The sequence below is a fragment of the Ambystoma mexicanum genome, chromosome 14, assembly GCF_040938575.1.
Source record: "Ambystoma mexicanum isolate Mex_15411 chromosome 14, UKY_AmexF1_1, whole genome shotgun sequence".
Lineage (NCBI taxonomy): Eukaryota > Metazoa > Chordata > Amphibia > Caudata > Ambystomatidae > Ambystoma > Ambystoma mexicanum.
This window is the reverse complement of record NC_090940.1, coordinates 206,606,725-206,627,574: the sequence shown is the minus strand read 5'-3', so window position 1 is coordinate 206,627,574 and position 20,850 is coordinate 206,606,725. Positions and strand designations below refer to the sequence as shown.

At 49.0% G+C, this 20,850-nt stretch overlaps 1 protein-coding gene across 2 annotated transcripts in view; it reads right to left on the bottom strand.

Moving 5' to 3' along the window:
* HIF1A (hypoxia inducible factor 1 subunit alpha) overlaps positions 1-20,850 on the bottom strand; it is a 650,717-nt gene that overhangs the window by 38,851 nt on the left and 591,016 nt on the right. For both annotated transcript variants that reach the window (XM_069638929.1, XM_069638928.1), the window contains exon 14: positions 2,978-3,104. In XM_069638929.1, coding sequence (XP_069495030.1) covers positions 2,978-3,104 — 127 coding nt within the window. The remainder of the gene's footprint in view (positions 1-2,977; positions 3,105-20,850) is intronic.

The following is a 20,850-nucleotide window of genomic DNA, read 5'->3' as shown; positions in this document are numbered from 1 at the left end:
TTCTTTTCGTTGGTGATCCCATGGGAGACAGCAGTTACACACCCTGTGTGTGTCTACCCAGGGGTACTTCCTATTACAGGAAGAAATTAGGCATTCTCTAAAAGGAGAAGTCACTGTGAAGGGCCCGGTGAGGCCTGTGGAGGCCACGGTTCAGTGGACGTCGAGGCGATTGTTTGGCCATCATCGACTATGGGTCCGTCCGTTGAGCTCTGCTGCAGAATATCTTGCGATGGGCGATTCCTCAAAGAATAGTAAGTAAGTCTAAGATCAACTTTTTATAATCAAAGCCATCAGCCTGAAGAACTCTGCAAACTAACATCCAACTACATTGGCGGAAAAAAACAATCTGAGGAACCTTGACGAGTGAAGGACGATGGGTACAATGGACATGCATGGTTTTCTGAAGTCTGATTCCTGCCGAAACATTGATGGACCCCTGCTGGACCTCCAGAGACATGATTAGAATCCTTGAATTTCCCTCACCAGAGTGCAGTGCAGGACCAGATAAGTGAGGAGAATCCGACCAGCGATATTCGTTTTTATTCAGGTACCTGCAAAAGGGCGCCAAATTCACAGAGCGTTTAGGAGCCTTGAAGAATCCTTTGTTGGAACCGAATCCTTTAGACTGCTGTTGCCAGTTCCAATTCAGTGTCCGTTCGTTCGTGACCATGCCCAAGAATCCAGGTACTGGGTCCTGTGCTGCTGCCTCAGGAAGACAACCACCTTTAAGCTACTCTTCTTTGCTGAGGTACTGTGTTGGCTTTGGTAATACCTACCTTAAGGCTTGTGTCGATCCTGATTGGCAGAGTGGGTGATTTGTGTGTTTAGGAGTTCACCCATACCATTAGCCAGGCCCAAAGCTGGAATGTATACAGGGAGCCTTCTGTGAATTCCATGAACAATTTACACCAACTCTGAAGCTGTTACTTGTTCACAGAGATATCCTCTGAAACTCTGACCTTCCTGGATCTGAACCCTATCCTGACCTGCTAACTCCTACACGACTAGGGTCCCTCTTCTGCCTCTGAGAAAACTCATGCCATAGAATAGGGAAGGACTTAAAAAGATAAGGCGTCTATCTTGAAAAGATAAGTGTGAAAAGTACCTACTTGTAAAGGTGTTAGTGTGTAACTTTGATCCATGAACATAATAGCTTACAAAGTGTCCTTAAGTTTTTACTTACCTTTGAGTTGCTTAATGCCACTCTAAAAAAGTATATACCTTGTTTTACTTACTTTGAAATAGTGTTCAACTCTTAGAAAAAAGTAACAGATGGTAGTTTTATCATTTCTTAAGTGAAAGAGTGTAGAATCTTACCAATAGGGTTACTCACCTTGAATAGCTATGTGCTGTTCTAAAAGTATACTATTGGGTTTTGCTTCCCCTAATCTGCTTTAGTACATTTCTAAAATAGTCCTGAAGTTCTAAGTTGTCTAAGAGTTGTATACTGCCCCTCTAAAAAGAATATAGGTCTTACTTACCTTGAACTGCTGATTGCCTTTCTTAAAAGGCTGCTAGAGTTCTTACTGATCTGGGAAACTGAAAAGTATAATTGGTTTAACTGCCTATTCCTGTACTAGAAATAGTGTAATAGTTTATATACCAATAGGTTATGCTGAAATTGACTAGCTGCTGCTCTTCTAAAACTGTAACATTGGGTTATGCTTACCTTGAATTGCTTTAGAGTACTTCTAAAATAAGTTACCAGGTCCATGAGAAGCTGACTGCCTCTCTGAAAAGTATAAGAGGTATATATTACTAGCTGTGAACTGGGTTCTTAAAACTAATAGTGGTGTAGTAACTGTATGATATGATAGGTTATTTATAACGTGCTTAATACCCAGAGGTTTCTAAGCGCGGACCCGGGGATCGAACCTGTGTTGCTCCGTTTTCTTCTTGCTTCCAAGGGGAGCACGTTGCCGCTGAGCTATCCTATCCTCACGGGACAAGAAATTAGGCATTCCTAACTGAAGAAAGTTACATGTGTTGCTAGATATATACTTGTAACAATGTTGGACTAAGTAAGTGATTCTTGGAACTGAATAACACTAGGTTTGGACCAATAGGGTCTGCTGCCCTTGAATTACTTATTGTATTCTAAAAGTATAACTAATCTGGTTTTACTCCCTAGGAATAGCATATTGCCATTCTGAATGTCTATCAATAGGTTTGACTAACCTTGACTTGCAGAATGCTCCTCTAAATAAGATTATACTTTGGTTTGTATACCATAAGTATTGAGTTGGTTTTTATTGTTGTGCTATATAATATATAATGGTACTTAACTTTCCAAAGATTTAGCTTTGCCTACATGTATTTATAATAAACTTTTATTTTTACAATACATGCGTGTTATCAGTGTTTCTTTGGACCATATGTATGCTTCAATTTCTTAGTACTTCTCTACAGCCTCTCTCCCTCCTAAGATATGCCTGGCTGGTCTGTCTACGCTACCAAACATTCTCAGGTGGTACAGCCTTATACTAAGAGTGGAGTGTCTGTATTACCTCAGATATCATTTTATGAAGCCCTTAGTTGAACTTTAGAAACACTGTCCTAACAACTGGCACCTCTAAAATAGGTTTATTTTTGTAAAGGTTATCTGGATCACTCTGGTTCCATGGAAATTTGAGAGGTTCTTAACTAATTCAGCTACAAGCTAGACCGTGGAACCAATAACAGGCCACCTGACGTGTTCTCAAAATGTGCATGCCACCCGCTACGTTTGACAATACCTACTGGATATCCCTTCCTTTTCTCTGCACTTTTCATATTTAAAGAGATTCATCGGGTGAAGTGCTTTGTCAGGCAACGGGTGCATCCGCCCACTACTAGTGGGGATTTATTGGACCATCAATTAGAACTAGAAAACGTACTGCTTAGAAAAATGAAAGGTAAAAGAAACTCAAAATAAAGGTTCAGTACATGCTTGTTTACAACATTAAAACAGCTCTTAATACAAAATAAAAATAAATACCGGTTGATATTAAGATAATAGTTCTTTGCTCTGCTCCGGTTGGATCACTGGGTTCACAACCTTTGACACGTTTCCAAGAGAGGGATATATTGGGTGCCAGACTACTTGAAGTTTGGAACAAGGAGCCCTGTTAAAACACACAACATATTTAATGTACAGTGGCATTAATTTAAAAATGTAGATTGGCAAGTAATCCTCAACCATTAGTTGTGGGCCAAATTAACATCTAACGAAGTCAACAATGGCTTTGTTGGACCTTGCAAAATTGATTAAATCATTACACAGAAATCACAAAGCAGGTTTTTTAAAAGATCATTTACAGCTATTATAGAAGGAACACGTTACTTACCTGTAACTTGTTCTCCAGCATGGGTCTGGCATGGATTCACATGCTCATGAATATTCCCCGTCGTCAGGCTGGAAATCCTTGGTAAAGAAAAAATCAGTATCCGTTTCGTTTCTGATCTGTCTTTCTTAGTAGTAACCAATCACTGGTCTCTGGGTCATACTGCCCCCAGCCAAGGACTGCCCTCTCCCTAAGCCCCGCCCCTGGCAGCCATTCTCAGATTTGATAGCACGTAAAGTGGCAGTATGACCAAGTGAAGAGCCGCAGAGGGGTAGGAGGGAGGGTTCGCATGTGAATCCATGCCAGACCCATGCTGGAGAACAACAGTTACAGGTAAGTAACTTGTTCCTTCTCCAGCATGGGGTCTGGCATGGATTCACATGCTCATCAATATAAGAATACATAGCAGTACACACATGCACAACCACGGGAAGTGGCAAAGGCTCAACATTAAGCATTACTCAACATTAAGCAACTTTTACTTCCTCACCAGGCCCACCTTCAGGCGAACAGGTTGCGCAGCACTGCCTGGCCGACTCTGGAACCCTCCCTGGAATTCCGGTCGACGCAGTAGAATCTCGTGAAGGTGTGCGTCGACCTCCACGGAGGAGCCCTGCAGATGTCCAGCAGGGGTACACCAGACAAGACCGCCAAGGTAGCAGCGATCGCTCTGGTCGAATGGGCTCTTGGACGGCCGGGCAACGGTCGGTTTGCCAACCGGCGACAGTGCATGATGCAGCCAGAGAGCCATCTGGAAATGGAAGCCTTCGAGAGAGCTTTCCCTTGGTTCACAGGTCCAAAGTTCACCTACAGCTGTGACGTCTTCCGAAAACTCTTCTTTCGATCCACGTAGAACTTCAGCGTTCTAGCTACATCCAGCGAGTGCAAAGTCCTCTCAGCCGGCGATGAAGGCGACGGGAAGAAAACTGGTAACACCAAGGGCTCTTTGAGATGGAAGTCCGACGGCACCTTGGGCATGAAGGAGGGGTGCGTCCTCAGCACCACCCTCGTCTCATGAAAAGTATGGAGGCTTGCAGGATAGGGCCTGAATCTCTCCCAGGCGTCGTGCGGAGGTGATGGCCACAAGGAACGCTGTCTTCCACGACAGGAACTTCAATGGAGCCAAATGCAAACGCTCAAATGGTGGGCCCATGAGCCTGGTCAGCACCACGTTGAGCTCCCACGCCAGGGCTGGAGCCTTCACTGACGGGAACGATCGGAATCGTCCTTTCATAAACTGCTTCACCAGACGATGAGACCACATGGATGACCGTCCTGCAGTTCTGGTGTATCGGGAAATCGCTGCCAGATGCATCTTGATGGAAGCATGAGCTAGTCCAGCTTTGGCCAGCGACAGTAAGTACGGTAGCACTTGAGGGGCCGTAATCCGTAGAGGGTTAATCTTCTGTGCACGGCACCAGACAAAGAACCTCTTCCACTTGTGTCTGTAGCACTCGAGAGTTGAGGACGCCCTGGCCTTTGCAAGAACCTCTCTGCAGTCCGCCGGGATATCGTACCCTCCAGACTCTAGTGCTGCAGGAGCCAGGCCTGCAAGTTCAGCGACTCCGGGTTGTGATGAAGGATGGCGCCTCCTTCTCTGGAGAGAAGATCTGCGTCCGTCGACAGTTTGACTGGTGGGGACGCTGACAAGTCCAGAAGGTCCGGGAACCAGATCTGCCTCAGCCACGCCGGTGCAACGAGGATCATCCTGCACCGGGACCGTTTGAGCTGGTTGATGAGTCGCAGTAGCAACAGAGGGAACGCATACAGGAACAGGCCGTCCCAGGGGAACGAGAAAGCATCGCCCATGCTCCTCGGCTGTGGAAACTTGCTGGCGTACCTATGGCACTTGGGAGTTTGTCGCCGTCGCAAACAGGTTGATCTGGGGTTTGCCCCATCGTTGAGTCGATCAACTTGATCCTGCCGCAGTTCCCACTCATGGCACGAGCGCAGCTCCATGCTGAGCGAGTCGGCGATCGTGTTGTTTGTCCCTGCCAGATGAAAGGGTACCAGAAACATCCCCTGGGCAACGCCCCAGTGCCACAGATCCTGGGCTTCCTTGGACAGGGCTGGGGATCTTGTTCCTCCCTGCTTCCGGATGTAGAACATCGTGGTTGTGTTGTCCGTGAAGATCCTCACCACCTTGCCCTTCAGGGACAGGAGAAATGACCTGAGGGCCCAGAACACCGCCCGGAGCGCCAGTATGTTGATGTGGAGCGCCCTCTCCTCCGGTAGCCAGAGGCCTCTCGCGTGAAGATCTCTGGTGTGCGCTCCCCACCCCTCCAGGGAGGCATCCGTCGTCACCGTCACCTGGTGTGCTGGGGTCTGAAAGTCCATGCCCACCGCGAGATGCGCGCAGGTGCCCCACCACCGAATTGCTTGGCGGAATACCTCGTTGAGCGAGATCTTGTCCTCGAAGCCTGCACAGGCGCACCAGGTAGATGCATGAGGACATCATCCCGAGAAGGGACTTGATGGACCTCACCCTGGCCACGTCCGTGGCCAGCAGACGCTGCACCTTGCCCAGGATGGCCTTCGTCCTTTCCTCCGACAGCGAGGCCAATCGCGCTACTGTATCGAGCCTGGCTCCCAGAAACAGTGCGACCTGCGACGGAGCCAGGTGGGATTTGGGGAAGTTGATGGAGAATCCCAGGTCCGTGAGCAGCCCGACGGTCTTCGCTGTGTTCGACGACGAGCTCCCTTGTCCTTGCTCAGATGAGCCAATCGTCCAGGTAGGGGTATACATGGATCCCTTGCAGGTGCAGCCGCGCCACCACTGGACCTAGGCACTTGGTGAACACCCTGGGCGCCGACTTCAATCCGAATGGGAGGGCCTTGAACTGGTAGTGCCGTCCCTGGACCACAAACCGGAGAAACTTTCGGTGTCCTTTTAGTATGGGGATGTGAAAGTACACATCCTCCAAATCCAACGACGATAGGAAGTCGCCTTCCTCCAGCTGGCCCAGTACGTGCTGGAGAGTGACCATCCGGAACTTCTGTGCCTTGATGTATCTGTTTAGTCGACGCAGGTCCAGGATGGGACGCCATCCTCCTGTCTTCTTTCTGACGAGGAAGTATCTGGAGTATACTCTGGAGCCCCAGAGCCTCTTTGGGACGAGCTTGATGGCTCCTTTCTTGAGCATTGCCCTTACTTCTCGCAGCAGTTGAGGGACGTGGTTTTCCTTCCTGGCCACGGGAAGAATTCGGGGGCACTTCTTTAGAAATTCCAGTGTGCGCCCATGGGCCAGGGCATCCAGCACCCAACGGTCGGTGGAGATGGACTCCCTCACGCTGAGGAACTTCGTCAGCCGGCCTCCCACTGGGGTGCTTCAGTGGGGGCCCGATGCAACGGCCGGTTCAGTCCTGCTTGGAAGCGGCCTTGCCGCCTTGGCCTCCCTGGCGATGACGGTGAGATCCACCTGACTTGCCTCGTCCCCTGTAAGCTTCTTGCGATGGGGAACGGGCCGCCTGATGGTACCTCGAGGAGCTGCCGCTGAATCCTTTGGAGGCACCTTGCTTGCCTCCGGAGTTCCGAAAGGACGGCCACCGTTGCAGCAGAACTCCCAAGGCCCGAGCCGTCTTGTGTTGGTCTTGATGGCCTGCAGTGACTCATCCATTGTCTTTCCAAACAGATTGTTCCCGTTGAAGGGCATGTCCAAAACCTGGCTTGCACGTCTTGGTGGAAATCGTCGCCTTGAGCCACCCCCGCCGACTAAGGCAAACGCTGTTGCCCAACTGGCGGAAACCGGTGTCGGCAACGTCCGTGGCTACTGTTATGGCGTGGTCCGACGCCACCTCACCTTCCTGTAGGATCGCCAGGGCCTCTGCCCTCTTGCGTCCGGTAGGAAGTCCAACAGGGGGGCGATCTTGTACCACAATTCCTTGTCGTAGCGGGCCATGATCGCTAGGGTTTTGGCCGCCTTAATCGTCGTTGCTGCCGACGAGATGACTCGCCGTCCCATGGCATCCAGTTTCTTTCCCTCGCCGTCCGGTGGGGAAGTTGAAGATGAAGCCGATGCCCCCCCCCCCGTTTTCTTCTTGGCCGCTGCCGAGATGACCGAATCTGGGGTTGGTTGTGCTCTAAGGCACACAGGGGCGCCGTCGGGGACCCGGTACTTCTTCTCGTACTGGTCCCTCTTGGCAGGCGTCGTGGACGGGTTCTTCAGGAGAGCAAGTCCCTCGTCCCAGATGTCATCCAGCAACGGCATCGCGAGGACCGTCTTCCTCTTGGCCTCGTGCCGTTGGTAGAGGAAGCCTTCCTTCTTTTCTTCGGGGCAGAGCTGGAAAAGCTCAGATGCCCTGGTAATCATGGCGTGGAAGGAGCCAATTTCGTCGGGCGGGGATGCCAGAGGAATCGGCGACGGGAGGTCAGTCCCGTCGTCACCACCGTCATCCGTCCCCGTCGTGGCCGTATCTGTCCCGTGTCATCCCTCCAGACCGGGGAAGGAGACAAAGGCTGAGAGGGCCGTGAGTGCTGAAAGGGCAGGCCTGGATGAAACATCATCCTCTTGTTTGGAGAGCTCCCCGACGGACCCGGTTCAGTTGGGTTGTCCGTCGGGGGTAGGGGCAATCTCGTCCTTATCTCTGTGCATAAGGCTTGGATTGCCGTCAAAATGGCCGCCGAGTTGTCCTGTGGCTCGGGCTGAGACGGGCGCGACGGCTGCTCCTCCTCCACAGGGGCCTCGTCGTCGCCACCCTCGTCGGGATCCCTCCCGTGGGACCGGGCCTCTTCCAAATTCTTGTCTAGTCCCTCTTCGACTTCGACCAGCTCCTCCTCGGAGGCTGTGTCCGTAACGGCCACCGCCCCCCCCTCTTTTTCCACCGGGGTCTTCACGGGGGTCTTCTCGATGGGCTTAAAAGGGGATTCCCTCTACGGAGGCAGGGAAACTCTGGGCCCCGAGGTCGCCTCCACAGGCTTCGCCAGGGCCGCAGCGACTCCCTCAATAGAGGCCTTGGCCTGTTGAATCAAGGCCTTCAACACCTTGGGCGCGCTTTCACATTAGGGGGAGGGTCACCACCTTGCTCCCCTTCGGCCGGTTCCTTCGAGATCGACCAGGGCCTCTCCAGAAGCTTAGCCGGGTTCTCGGATTTTCTCTTCCATGAGCCAGAGTGTTGGCTCGTGGTTAATGGCGTCGGTGAAGGTGCGCCCTGCATGGCAGCCGAGGAGCCCGACCGGTCGGTGCTCCCGGTCTTGCGGTGCTTTGCTGTCTCTTGGGCCCCCGTCGCCGGGGCGCCCTCACAGGACTTAGAAGACCGCTCTGACTTCTTATTCTTCTCACCTGCTGGGCTCTTGCCTTCCAGCCAGTTGGCGAGATGGGTCCGACGATCCCTCATAGTCCGATCCGACATGTTCATGCAAAACGCACAGTCCTTCTCCACGTGCGTTTTGTCCTTGTGAAGACAGTAGAGGCACCTCGAGTGCTCGTCCTCCTTGAACACATTCTGTAATCCGCATCCAGGACAGTTCCTAAACAGCTTGGACCCGGGTGTCGAGCTTCCTTTCTCCTGGACCATGTCCGCGTGGTAGGCCTCAGAAACTTCTGGAATCCTCCAAGAAGCGTAACTCGACGAAAACTTCACCCTTGAGGGGCGTATAAAATTCTGAAACGGGTCCCCGTTGATCGGAAGTAGAAACGGTGGAACTTGAGGCTCGATTGACCGAAAAAATTAGATTAAACTCTTTGAAAAAACGCAAAATGCAGTAAAAGCTCGAGAGCTATAGCACGAGGACTCCCAACACTTGAACGTACGGTAAAAATCTGAGGACGGCTGCCAGGGGCGAGGCTTAGGGAGAGGGCAGTCACTGGCTGGGGGCAGTATGATCCAGAGACCAGTGATTGGTTACTAATAAGAAAGACAGATCAGAAACTAAACTGATACTGATTTTTTCTTTACCGAGGATTCCCAGCCTGACGGGGAATATTCATGAGCATGTGAATCCATGCCAGACCCCATGCTGGAGAAATATTAATATAGGTTGTGGGCTGCTGCCAATTTAATAATCTTTGAGCTCTATAGCTTTTATATGCAAAACTAATTGGAGAACTTCATTGCTGGATGTGTTTAAGTATCATTAGTACCCGGCAAGAGTCCAGCAGAATGCAACACACATTCCAGCCGCCTTGTCCAGGGTGGGGGGCGTGGCAGCCCCTCAGCCAATGAGGAGGCTGGAAGCGTGGCTATCCCGCTCCGAGCCTCTCTGCGGCTTTCCTCCCTCCTCATCCTCCCATAGATTCCACATTTTTAATATTCTATCTCCAGCGTCCACCGTCTTCAAGGTTTTTTTTACCACAAGAGAGCACAGCCTGGCTCTGAGTCAACTCCATCTGGCAAGATTTGTGCCCCACAACATATATGATGCGATACTCAAATCATTGTGCATTTGGAGCTCTCCTCTGGAGACGGCATCCCGATTCAGGGCATGCCTGGCAGCTGTGGGGATTGGATGAGTAGTAACTGGCTCATGCTGAATTGCAACAGAACTGAGGGGTTGGTGGTGGACCCTCCCTCTGCAGCTGCCCTGTGGACCCCTATGTTCTGACCTTCCTCTCTTGGACTATTCCCCATCCCGGTCTCAGTTGTGAAAGACCTCAAGAGTTAAAATATCTTGCCACCCTCTGCGCTGATAAGCAGATCAGCGCAGTTTGCCAGCAAGGCCATTTTCAGTTAAACATTCTGAGGAAGGTTCTTCCATGTATACCCAAGCAGCTCAGGGCCTTGGTGGTGGCTTCTCTTGTGCCCCTGCCCTGGATGCCTGAAATGAACTGTATTCGGGGCAACCAACTTACCTCATTCACCGGCTTCAGGTTCTCTAGAACTCCGTGGATACAGTGGCCCCCCCGCTATTCACATGTCACCCCCATTCTCCATTGGCTTCCAGTGGACAAGCGGATCTCTTAAAACTCTGTCTGGTCCACCAGGCCTACTGTGGCAGGGGAGCAGTATACCTGCAACAGGAATTCGACCACTACGCCCCTGTCTGGGCGATGCCTCACTCTTGCCTAGTTGTAATCCCCCGTGCAAAGTATGCAGAGATTTGTGGCCAAGAGCTTTCTATTGCCACCGGTAAAATGTGGAATTCGCTCCCCCTGTCACTCTGTATTATTGAGGACCACCTATCCCTTAGGCGTTCTCTGAAAACCCATTTGTTTTGATTCTGAGATGCACTCTGGTAGTGCCTTCCAGTGCTGCTTAGCGCCAAGATGCAATCAACCAAGAACTGAACATTTCAAAAAACCTAAAATTCCATCGCATTGGTTATTGAGAACATTAGAATTTAATGCGCGAGTCAATGGTAGTTAAACCCAATTATTTGCATTTATAAAGTTGAGAATAGTTTCAAATAATGCTCAGCCAAAACGTGTGGGTCCTTTTCAAGGCAGGTATTAAATCATGAACAGGAGATCCTGTTGGTTTGTCGTAGCATCTAGTATGAAGCGAAGGTAGCGATTTTGTCCCGTCTCTGTGAGCCGTGTTAGAAAATATATTGTTGCATATTGCAGTTAAGCACGGCCTCTTTTGAAGTGTTGTCGGTAAGAAGACCACTTGGGTTACTGAATTCAAATACCATTGATTCTATGGATGGGCAGTTATTACACCCGAAGAACAAGTTACTTACCAACTGTAACATTCTTTCGATTGTATGTTCCTCCCACGTATTCCTCATTTTATGATAATCGTATCCCAGCTTCAGCTGCTTCGGAAAATAATTTCACCAGGGGGCGCTGTGTTCGAGACCGCAGAGTGGATGTCCCTCGAGGGCTGCCGTCGGGCGTCGACATAATCCGCTGTATAAAGGGCTCGAGCTGCGCCCGTTACCTCAGTTCTGTTTTTACGGTATTCATGGTCGCATCAGTTGATCAGGCTTTAAGTCTTTAGGCTCTTAAGGAAGTTAGAGTGCAACTGGCGTAAACTGTATGGAGGGGTAGGATGGAGGGTTGATGAGGAATACGTGGGAGGAAAATCCAATCGAAAGAACGTTACAGTTGGTAAGTAACTTGTTCTTCGAATGGATTGTGTCCTCCCACGTATTCCTCATCTTATGACTCCCATAAGAGTGGTCATTTTGGAGTTGGGAGTACTAGAATTTTTAATTATGGATAGAATGAAGGACAGCTTTTGCAAATAGTCCTCCTTGGTATGAAGTAGAGTCCAAGCAGTAGTGCTTTAAAAAGGTGTGCATTGATGACCAGGTGGACGCTGCACAAATATCCTGCACAGGGACACCCCTCTGAAGGGCCGTGGAAGTTGCCATGCCTCTGGTTGAACGAGCCCTTAATCCATCCGGAGGCTCTTTTCCAGCTAATTTATAGCACTCCGAGATGGCTAAAATTATCCATCTGGATAGAGTTCGTTTAGTTACTGCAAGGCCCAATTTGTGCCCAGTATATCCAACAAATTGTTGGTCATATTGTCAGAGATTTGTCAATCTGGAAATATAGAAACAGAGCCCTTTTTGGGTCCAGTCTATGTAACCTTTCCTCTTCCTTACTAGCGTCAGGTGGAGGATAAAAGGAAGGTAGAAAAATCTTCTGTGACAGATGAAAATCGGACACTATTTTAGGCAAGAAAGATGGTTTAACTTTTAAAACTCCCTTGTCCCTATGGAAAATGGTGTGAGGAGGCTTACAAGATAGTGCCTGCAACTCACTTATCCTGCGGGCTGATGTTATAGCCATGAACAGAATCGTCTTAAGAGTGAGCAGTCTTAATGGGCAAGGATGTAAGGGCTCGAAAGGAGCACACATGAGAAATGTTAAGACTAGATTTAAGTCCCAGATGGGCACCTGAAAAGGTGTCGGAGGGTATACATTTGTCAACCCTTTCAAGAATTGAATGACTAAAGGCATTTTAAAATAGGACACCTCTTCCGAGGAGTGCTTAAAGATCGATAGTGCTGCCAAGTAACCTTTTATGGTACCATCTTGGAGCCCCAAATTGGCTAAGTGCAAGAGAAAAGAAAGTAGTTGGAGTACTAAAAATAAATGGATCCACATTCTTGTTCCTGCACCAGTTACTGAATTTATTCCAACGGCACCGGTACAGGGATTTTGTTGCTGGCCTTCTGGCCGAAAGCAAAATCTCCTTACGTAATCCGGGAGGTCCCAATCCTTATATCTTAGCCTCTCAGAAACCATGCGTGAAGGCCAAGTGTCTTTACCTCTGGATGGAGAACTCGACCTTCCTCTTGCGAGAGAAGATACTCTCTTTGTGGAAGACGTATTGGAGGGCAGATGGACATGTCCAGAAGGTCCGGGTACCCCGTCCTCAAGGCCCAATCCGGGGCAATTAGGATCATGGTTTTCCTGAACTTTCTCAACCTTCTGATTACATGAGGAATCACAGGGACTGGAGGAAACGCGTAAAGGAGTGGAAATAATCAGTTCACTACGGAGGCGTCCCCTAGAGCTTCTCTCGGGGGAAATTCCCTTGAGCAATACAGTTCGCACTTCTGGTTTGTCCCGGTCGCGAAAAGATTTACTTGAGGGCTTCCCCAAAGGGTGACGATCTCTTTAAGGACTTTCTGAGCTAGCTCCCATTCGTGGGAGACTACTCTGCCTGCTCAGAGCGTCTGCCGCCATGTTTAGCTCTCCGGCAGATGAAATGCCGATAGAGATTCCTTCTTGCATTGCCCAGAACTAGAGCTGCATTGCCTCTCTGCACAGTGGAAGTGATCCTACGCCTCCTTTTGTTGAGGTAGTACATGGCCACTGTGTTGTCTGTCATTATCAGGACATTCTTTCCTTGTACAGAGGGCAGAAAAGCCTTCAGTGCTAGTCTGATTGCTTTCAGCTCCAAAAGGTTGATGTGTAGTTTAAACTCTGATGGAGACCAACAACCGCTGATAGTCGGATCGTATGTGTGGGCTCCCCACCCCGGGAGGGAGGCGTCCGTCACTACTGTTATCTCCGGCCATGGTTGCCAAAACGGTTCCCCCTTGAGGATGTTCTGCTTGCAAGCTCACCATAGAAGATCTTGAGCCACTTTGGTTGGGACTTGTAGAAGATCTGACATCTCCCCCGAAAACTGGGACCATTGAGTCCTGAGGGCCCACTGAAGGGATCTCATTCTCAATCTGGCCTCTGGCACCAGAAAAAATGCAGGATGCCATGAGGCCTAGCAACCTTAGGAAATCGAATTCTGGTAGATGTAGGGCATTTTCAAATTTCGTTACCATCTGCAGAATGTGGTGAGCTCTCTCCTTGGGAGGCAAGGCTTTCCCTGAGGAAGTATCCAGGATCGCTCCGATGAATTGGAGTTTTTGGCTTGGAATAATTTGTGACTTCTTGTAATTGAGGGAGAAGCCCAGACTGTGTAAGAAATGGCAGGTAAATGCCAGATGTTCCTGGGCTCGTTCGGATGAACTCGCCCTTATTAGCCAATCATCCAGATAAGGGTAGATGTGAATCCCCCTTCTTCTGATACTCGCTGCCACCACCGTCATCAGTTTGGTGAAACCCTTCGGGGCGGAGGTTAGCCCAAATGGTATAACTCAAAACTGATAATGAGAACCACCAATTGCGAACCTCAGGTACTTTCTGTGCTTGAGATGAATTGGCACATGAGAGTAAGCATCCTGAAGGTCCAATGAAACCAGCCAGTCCTGAAGTTGAAGAGCCTGAAGGATCTGAGAAAGGGTCACCATCTTGAACGTGTCCTTCCTGGGAACTTGTTCAAGCTTCTCAAGTCTGAGATGGGTCTCAATCCTCCGTCCTTTTTGGGGATGAGAAAATAGGGGGAGTACCAACCCTTGTTCCACTCTGCTACAGGTACATGTTCTATTGTACCTTTCTCTAGCAGGGTTAAAATCTCCTGCACAAGGAGCGGGTCTGGAAAGTTTACAGAGTTGGCTCCCGGTAGATAATCTTGAGGCCTTTGATGAAAAGGAAGACAGTAACCATGGGTCACTATCTCCAGAGCCCAAGCATCTGACGTAAAACCCCTCATTCGTCCAGATACTGAGTGATTCTGGCTCCCACCAGGGTTTTGTGGGTTAAGACCTCAAAGTGGCTTTGCAGCGGCTGCAGCAGTGGCTCAGGAGGTTGTAGCCCCTGCTGTGGCTGATCTAGCACACCTCCCTTTTCCACCACGAAAAGGTTTCCTCTGTTGGCCTCTGTGACTGGCCTGCTCTCTCCCTTTTCCAAAAGAGGAATAAAAGCGAAAAGGGCGACTCTTCCAGGAAGATGAGCCTGCGTAAGAGTGTTGATGAGGTTGTTTTATAGCTGCGCTGAGTGATTTGCTGCCGCTTTCGAGGTCTGCAGCTTCTCCAGGCTCTCATCTGCCTTGCTGCCAAACAACCTCAAGCCGTCAAAGGGCATATTAAGTAGTCTAGACTGCACATCAGGTACAAATCCAGATTTTTCTTAGCAATGCGAATCTGCGCAAGACCGTGCTAGAATCCATGGACCTGCTTATACTATCCACAGTGTCCAATCCTGATTGAAGGCTTTCCTCCATAGCCTCTTTACCATCCTTCACTATAGCCAGGAAGCCATCCCGTTCCTCACCTTCCGGGATGTGTTCAGCCTCTGATGATATACATCTGATACATATGATATAAAGTCCCACAGGGTAAAAGTAAATCTTGCTAATGTGCAAGTGACACGAGTTGATTTCAGGGCCATGCTGCCCGAGGTAAAGGCTTTCCGGGCCCAAGCATCAACTTTTTATCGTCCCTATCTGGTGGTATTGATGGCTAAACTGATTGCTTAGTGGACGTTGCAGCTTGAACTACAAGGCTTTCGGGAGAGGGATGCTTGGATAAATACTCTGGGTCTGATAAGGCTGGTCTATATTTTGGTACCAGTTTTTTATTCACTGCTGGAATGGAATCGGGATTATTCCAATTTACCATTACCCTTTTTTGTAAAGCTTTATGGAATGGTAAAACAGGATCTTTTAAGGGACCCTCACTCAGGATATCAGTCATGTCATCCTGGTCAACATCCGGGGAAGCTGCTTTCCATCCCATAAAATCGATGACTCTTCCCATAAGATTTCTATAACTGGGATCAGCATGACCTGTAGGGTCTGGCCTCTCAAAATCCACCTCAGGAGAAGTGTCCAAGTCACTGGCATTTTGTAGGCAATCATACAAGTCTGTTATTCTTGATTGTGGGCCCACTAGTTCTTCAGGACCTCTCCGGCCCCAAATCTAACTCGAGCTGGAGTGACATCCTCTTCAGAGGAATGTTCCTCATATATAGAAGACATGGATGTAAAGAATTCCTGTCTAGATTGAGGGTGAAAAGCCTTTTCAGGCAAAGAAGGTGGAACTTGTCTAGGCATAGAAAATGGCATCGACTTGGGCCTTGGTATTAGAGAAGGCCTCGATAAAGGCGTCGAAGGCGTCGATAGGTTGGACGCTGGCTTCGACAGTGTCGAAGGAGGCTTCGATGCTATCGAAGCTACAGGTGTAGACGCCATCCTTTTATAATCGGTTTAGACGCTATGGTCGTTGACAATGTCGAGTCAAGTTTTGTCTTTGACGCTGATTCCTTTTGCCCCAATTTGTGCACCGGAGGCTTAGATTTAGAGTGAGGTGTTGGGGAACTTTCCCTTGAAGATACTCTGATCTCTTTTTCAACCCTTGCGTGTTTGGATCTTGATTTTCCTCTGTCACTTTTAGAGTGAGTAGAGGCATGATCACCACGCAGCAACTTCGAGGGGGTCTGGGCCGCTTTCTCAAATATTTTCAACATCGAAGCCCTGAAGGCCTCCCATTTTTCTGGGGAATCGTGTTTTGAAGGGTAAGTTACTCTCCTCTCTGAAGAGGACGAGGAGGAAGACGACCTAGGACGTCGCTTTCTTGACTTTTTCGTGGAAGACGAGGAAGACTTCCTCGAGCAACTTTCCGATTTTGACCTCCTCGACTCATGACGAGATTTTCTAACATATTCGTCTGAATCCTTTTGTCTTTTCGAAGACTTATACTTGTCCTCCCCCACCGGCAGCTTACCTCTGCGTTCCCTACGAGCCTTATTTAACATGGCCTGACAGGACCCGCATGGTCTAGGCTGAGGCACAAGAGGCAATTCCGATGGGGGTCGGTAATAGACATCTTCCTGCCACACTTCAGACATTTTTTTTTAACCCTGTCCTGGATGTGGAGGGAGTTGAAGACATCGACATCGTCGAAAATGTTTTAGACGCGCCGTTCGTGACACAAAGCAGTTGCGTCGGAAAAATGGAACTGAGGTAACTGGCGTTGCTCGAGCCCTTTATACAGTGGATGACGTTGACGCCCGATGGCAGCCCTCGAGGGACATCGACTCTGCGGTCTCGAACACAGCGCCCCCTGGTGAAAAATGTTTCCGAAGCAGCTGTCGCTGGGATACGATTATCATAAGATGAGGAATACGTGGGAGGACACAATCCATTCGAAACCAGCCTTTCTGCGTGCCACGTTACGAATGGCTGGTTTCGGGCGAAATAACTGCAATATGCAACAATGTTCCCATTGCAAAGCCCATGAGCACATACATGTGTTAAGAGAAGGGATTTACAATGACACAAAATGGCATTATGGGGGACATTAACGGGAACGTGCTGACTTAAGCTGGTCATGACTTCCCACAAATGCTGAATTTCAAGGGTTTTGATGCGTTAAATCTGCTCAACTTAAATACACTTTAAAGTTATTTCAGTGAATATTGTGATGAATCTTCAGAGTACATCTATTTTTCCCTCGGGGGAGCCCCTTCCAATGTGACCAGGTAGGCGAGGCCACTCCTGATAGTTCCTTTCAGGGTGGTACTCAGCAGGAGGATCACATGGGTGGGAAGCCCCCCTGTGAGATTAGGGACGACCATCAGGACAGAATGCAGTATCCTCGCTCATCACCCAACTCTAGACCTGCCTTGCTGCAACTCTAAAAACAACCCCTTCCCTAATAGGCTCATGAGTTGTCATCTTAGCATTCCCCTAGAAAGTAATGGGACGAGGAAGCATAGGAGCCACCCAAGTGAAGATCCACTTCCCAGTACTGTGACAAGGAGGCTCTCCATTGACCACAAGGGAGTCGAAAGATCAGCACTGTGACGAGGGAGAAACGCAGAAGCATAAAGATCACCTGTGAGAACCACAAGGAACAGTCTAGTGGTTGCTCGTTTCCGATTGGCCCACCTAAAGTAGAAATAGAGGAGGGAAACCAGGAATTGTTGAGAAGCCCTCCCTGGGCAAGTAAGGAGCAGGAATGCCGTTCCGAGACAGAAGGAGCCGTGAGCCAGTTTGATTTCCAGAGAAGGAGGAAACCCTTGAGCGTCAGCAGTCTGAGGAGAACTAAGGGGAGCCAGAGACTCCCTCACTGAAGGGATCAGGTAACGCCCTCTCCTGAGAGAAGCTATCAGCAAGGCTTTGGCACTGGCTACAAGGGGAAAGTACTGGAGGTGAAACTCCGATCAAACAACCAGCCCTCAAGGAGCAGCGAAGGAGCCGCTGCCCCCGTTCTGAGGAACCCAAAAGCTGAGGCCCGGGAGGTGGACTGCCACAAGTACCTGAGAGGTATTAGCGAGGTAGACCTGATCGGTGGCAGAGACACAGGAAGCTAGACCACCGAAAAGCAGCCAGGAATTGAGCCGCGGGCAGCCAAAGGCAATGGAAGGGAGAGGGGGAGAGAGAGGGAGGAGAGGGAGGGAGAGAGAGAGAGAGAGGGAGAGAGAGAGAGGGAGGAGAGGGAGGAGAGGGAGGAGAGGGAGGAGAGGGAGGAGAGGGAGGAGAGGGAGGAGAGGGAGGAGAGGGAGAGAGAGACACGCTGGAGCTGCAGAGTAGCTCGAAGGAGAATGCTGAGCACGGCAGCAGCAGAGATGCTTCGCTGCAACTCCTAAAGAGACCGGAGACTGCCCAGAGAGTTCCCAAAGGTAGGGAAAGCGCCAGACACATCAGAGGGCATTAAAGGAGTGACGGAAGCTCATGAAAATGAACTTTCTATTTGCAAGTGGTGCTCACAGACCTTGGCAGGGAAGTAAACCAAGGCTGTGTCGTGAAGAGAAATCAGAAAGTTAACTGAAATTAACTAAGTGTAGGGGGGTCTGGGACCTACACCGGGGAGGTGCACCCAAAACAGAAATGAAGAGGAATACAAAGCTTATGTGCATAAGTGATAATCAGAGACATTGGCAGGAGAGTAAACCAAGGCTGTGGGTGGAAGTGACCTCAGAGAGAAGACTGCGAGAATGAGGTCATTGAGTACCCTACTTGGCAGGAAAGTGTACCAAGGAAGGGGTACTGACAAAAGGGGTTCGGGACCCTCAGAAGCTTGGGAGCGAGAACCAGGCTATTCTCCCACGTCGCAGTACCTGGGAGCCGGATCGGCTCAAAGGGTCTGGGACCCTCAAGACAGCTTGGAAAAGGTGTCCAGGCCATCCTTCCTTGTCATGGGGCCTTGGAGTCAGGCATTTCAAGTAAAGATAAAGACCTATCTTCACCATTGAAGACAGATCATTTTGGATAAAGTTGGAAAGTCTCTAGGAAAAAGGGAATCAACCCCTTGAGTCTTGTAGAACTTTCATTTACTTTAGACACCTTTTTGGAACTTTTGTTTTTGACTACAAAGCTGGGCTGCAGGCGGAAAGCCAAAAGACATTTTACTAGTCACATTGTGTTGAGTTTAGCTTATTTATTTATGCATTTATATAGCGCGCCGAACACTGAGGCATCTGGGCACAATTCTTGACAGGTACAGTGAAGTTACAGCAACAGCAAATTAGATAACTACAGTTTCATCATGGACAAATGCAGTTACATCATAGATACAGAATAAGAGTACAGATCTAGAAGATAATTGCTTGTAAGGGATAGGGTAGGATTTGTACAGACGGTGAACTTTACTTTGGACATTCTGATGCAGTTTCATTAGCTAGTTTTGTTGAGGCAGGGAAATCCCTATTAGAGGTAGGGTTAGTTGAGATGTCGTCCAACTCTCCCAACTCTTTGCCAATCACATGTCAACCTCGTGTCAGACTCTTATTTCTACACCCTCACAAAATATATTTATTTATTTCTGAGGTTTGTGGATCTGCTAAGAATCACATGCTTTGCATAGGCAGACATCTAGTGGTAATGCATGGCTTGTTTCGAAATTCAAAAAGGGGACATCGACTGGGCGTGTTTGTAATACTATCCCTTGTGTGACGTCTATTGCACCCATGGCCCTTCACGTGTCGAGGTTCCTCATCTTGTTTTTTCTTCTGCCATCATTGTCGGTCGCGTGTTGGAGATTCCTGTCTAATGCCATTATATTACAAAATTATACTGTTATAATAGCTGTTACGATATTTGTTCGCCCAACCTTCGGACTGCTCCAGTTACCATCTTCGGCGGGAGATCATCAACTCTCGAACGCGGACTTGGGCCTACACCAGGGCTTCACCAGGCTACGGCCTGTCACAGTAGGGAGAGTGGGGGCAGTCCTTTACTGTTTTCATTAGAGAATGCCTTTTACTTTCCATTAATCATCAAGCTGCCTTTCCCAGCAGACTTGGAAAATACAGCTTTTACATTTTGCCCGTCCTGCAACCGCAAATACCCCTTAAAAGAATCATGGTCTTCCTAGAGACCACGCAGAAAAACACTGCAAGTCGTGCAAGCTCTTTAAACCAAAAACGTTGAAGGATTGTCGCACTAAACAATGGGCCGCACACGCCTTGCAGGCCGAAGCAGCCATCGACATAGCAGGTGCAGAGAGTCCGATGAAGGCAGTTACGGCACACACAGTGATGCCAAAGAAGATAGGGGTTCCATGTGCAGGTCCCCGGCTCCGGTAAGCAGGCTGGCGGCCCTGTAATGCAGTCTACACCCAGTGATAAAGACATCCACAGCCATCATCACTCTAAGCACACAACCCCAAGAAATACAGAGACCACGTTGTCAGAAAAACAAGGCCATGCAGTGTCGAAAGAGAAAATCCTTTCTACTAAGCATCCATTGTCCTCTGGGTCCTCACAGTCGTGATCACTGCAAGACAAAAAACCCAAACAGTAGCCAAAAAAGCCATTACTGACTTCTAAAAAAATCCCTTTCTTTCAGGCACCCAGGAACAAACGCAAAGATAAAAAACTCTGCGTTCAGATCCGGTGCGGCCGAAAATGCAACAACTACGGCTGTAGCGCATCCCAAAAACACTTCTTAAATCCTAAATTGTAGAAATCCTTAAGTATTTCGGAGCCTGTAGATGGCACGTCTCAGGGGAAACACTATACACACTCCGAGACAACTTTGACAGAGTCTTAACACCAGGAGAAACATGCCTTTCACACAGAAAGCTCTCCCTCCGGGTCACACCCATTTCCAAAATCCACAGAAAAATTTGAGAAGGTCATGAAAAACATTTCATGTTTTGTAGATTTCATGGATCGACACCCAGAAGAATTCACATACCCACAGGGTAGTGGTGAACCACCTGCTAAAGTACAAAGGTTAGACACCTGAGGACAAATTACATCCTCAGTTCAGCCTACACCTAGTTATAGTCAAGACAATTCAGATCTATACATCAACCACACACATCGGGGAGCTGAATACACAGAAT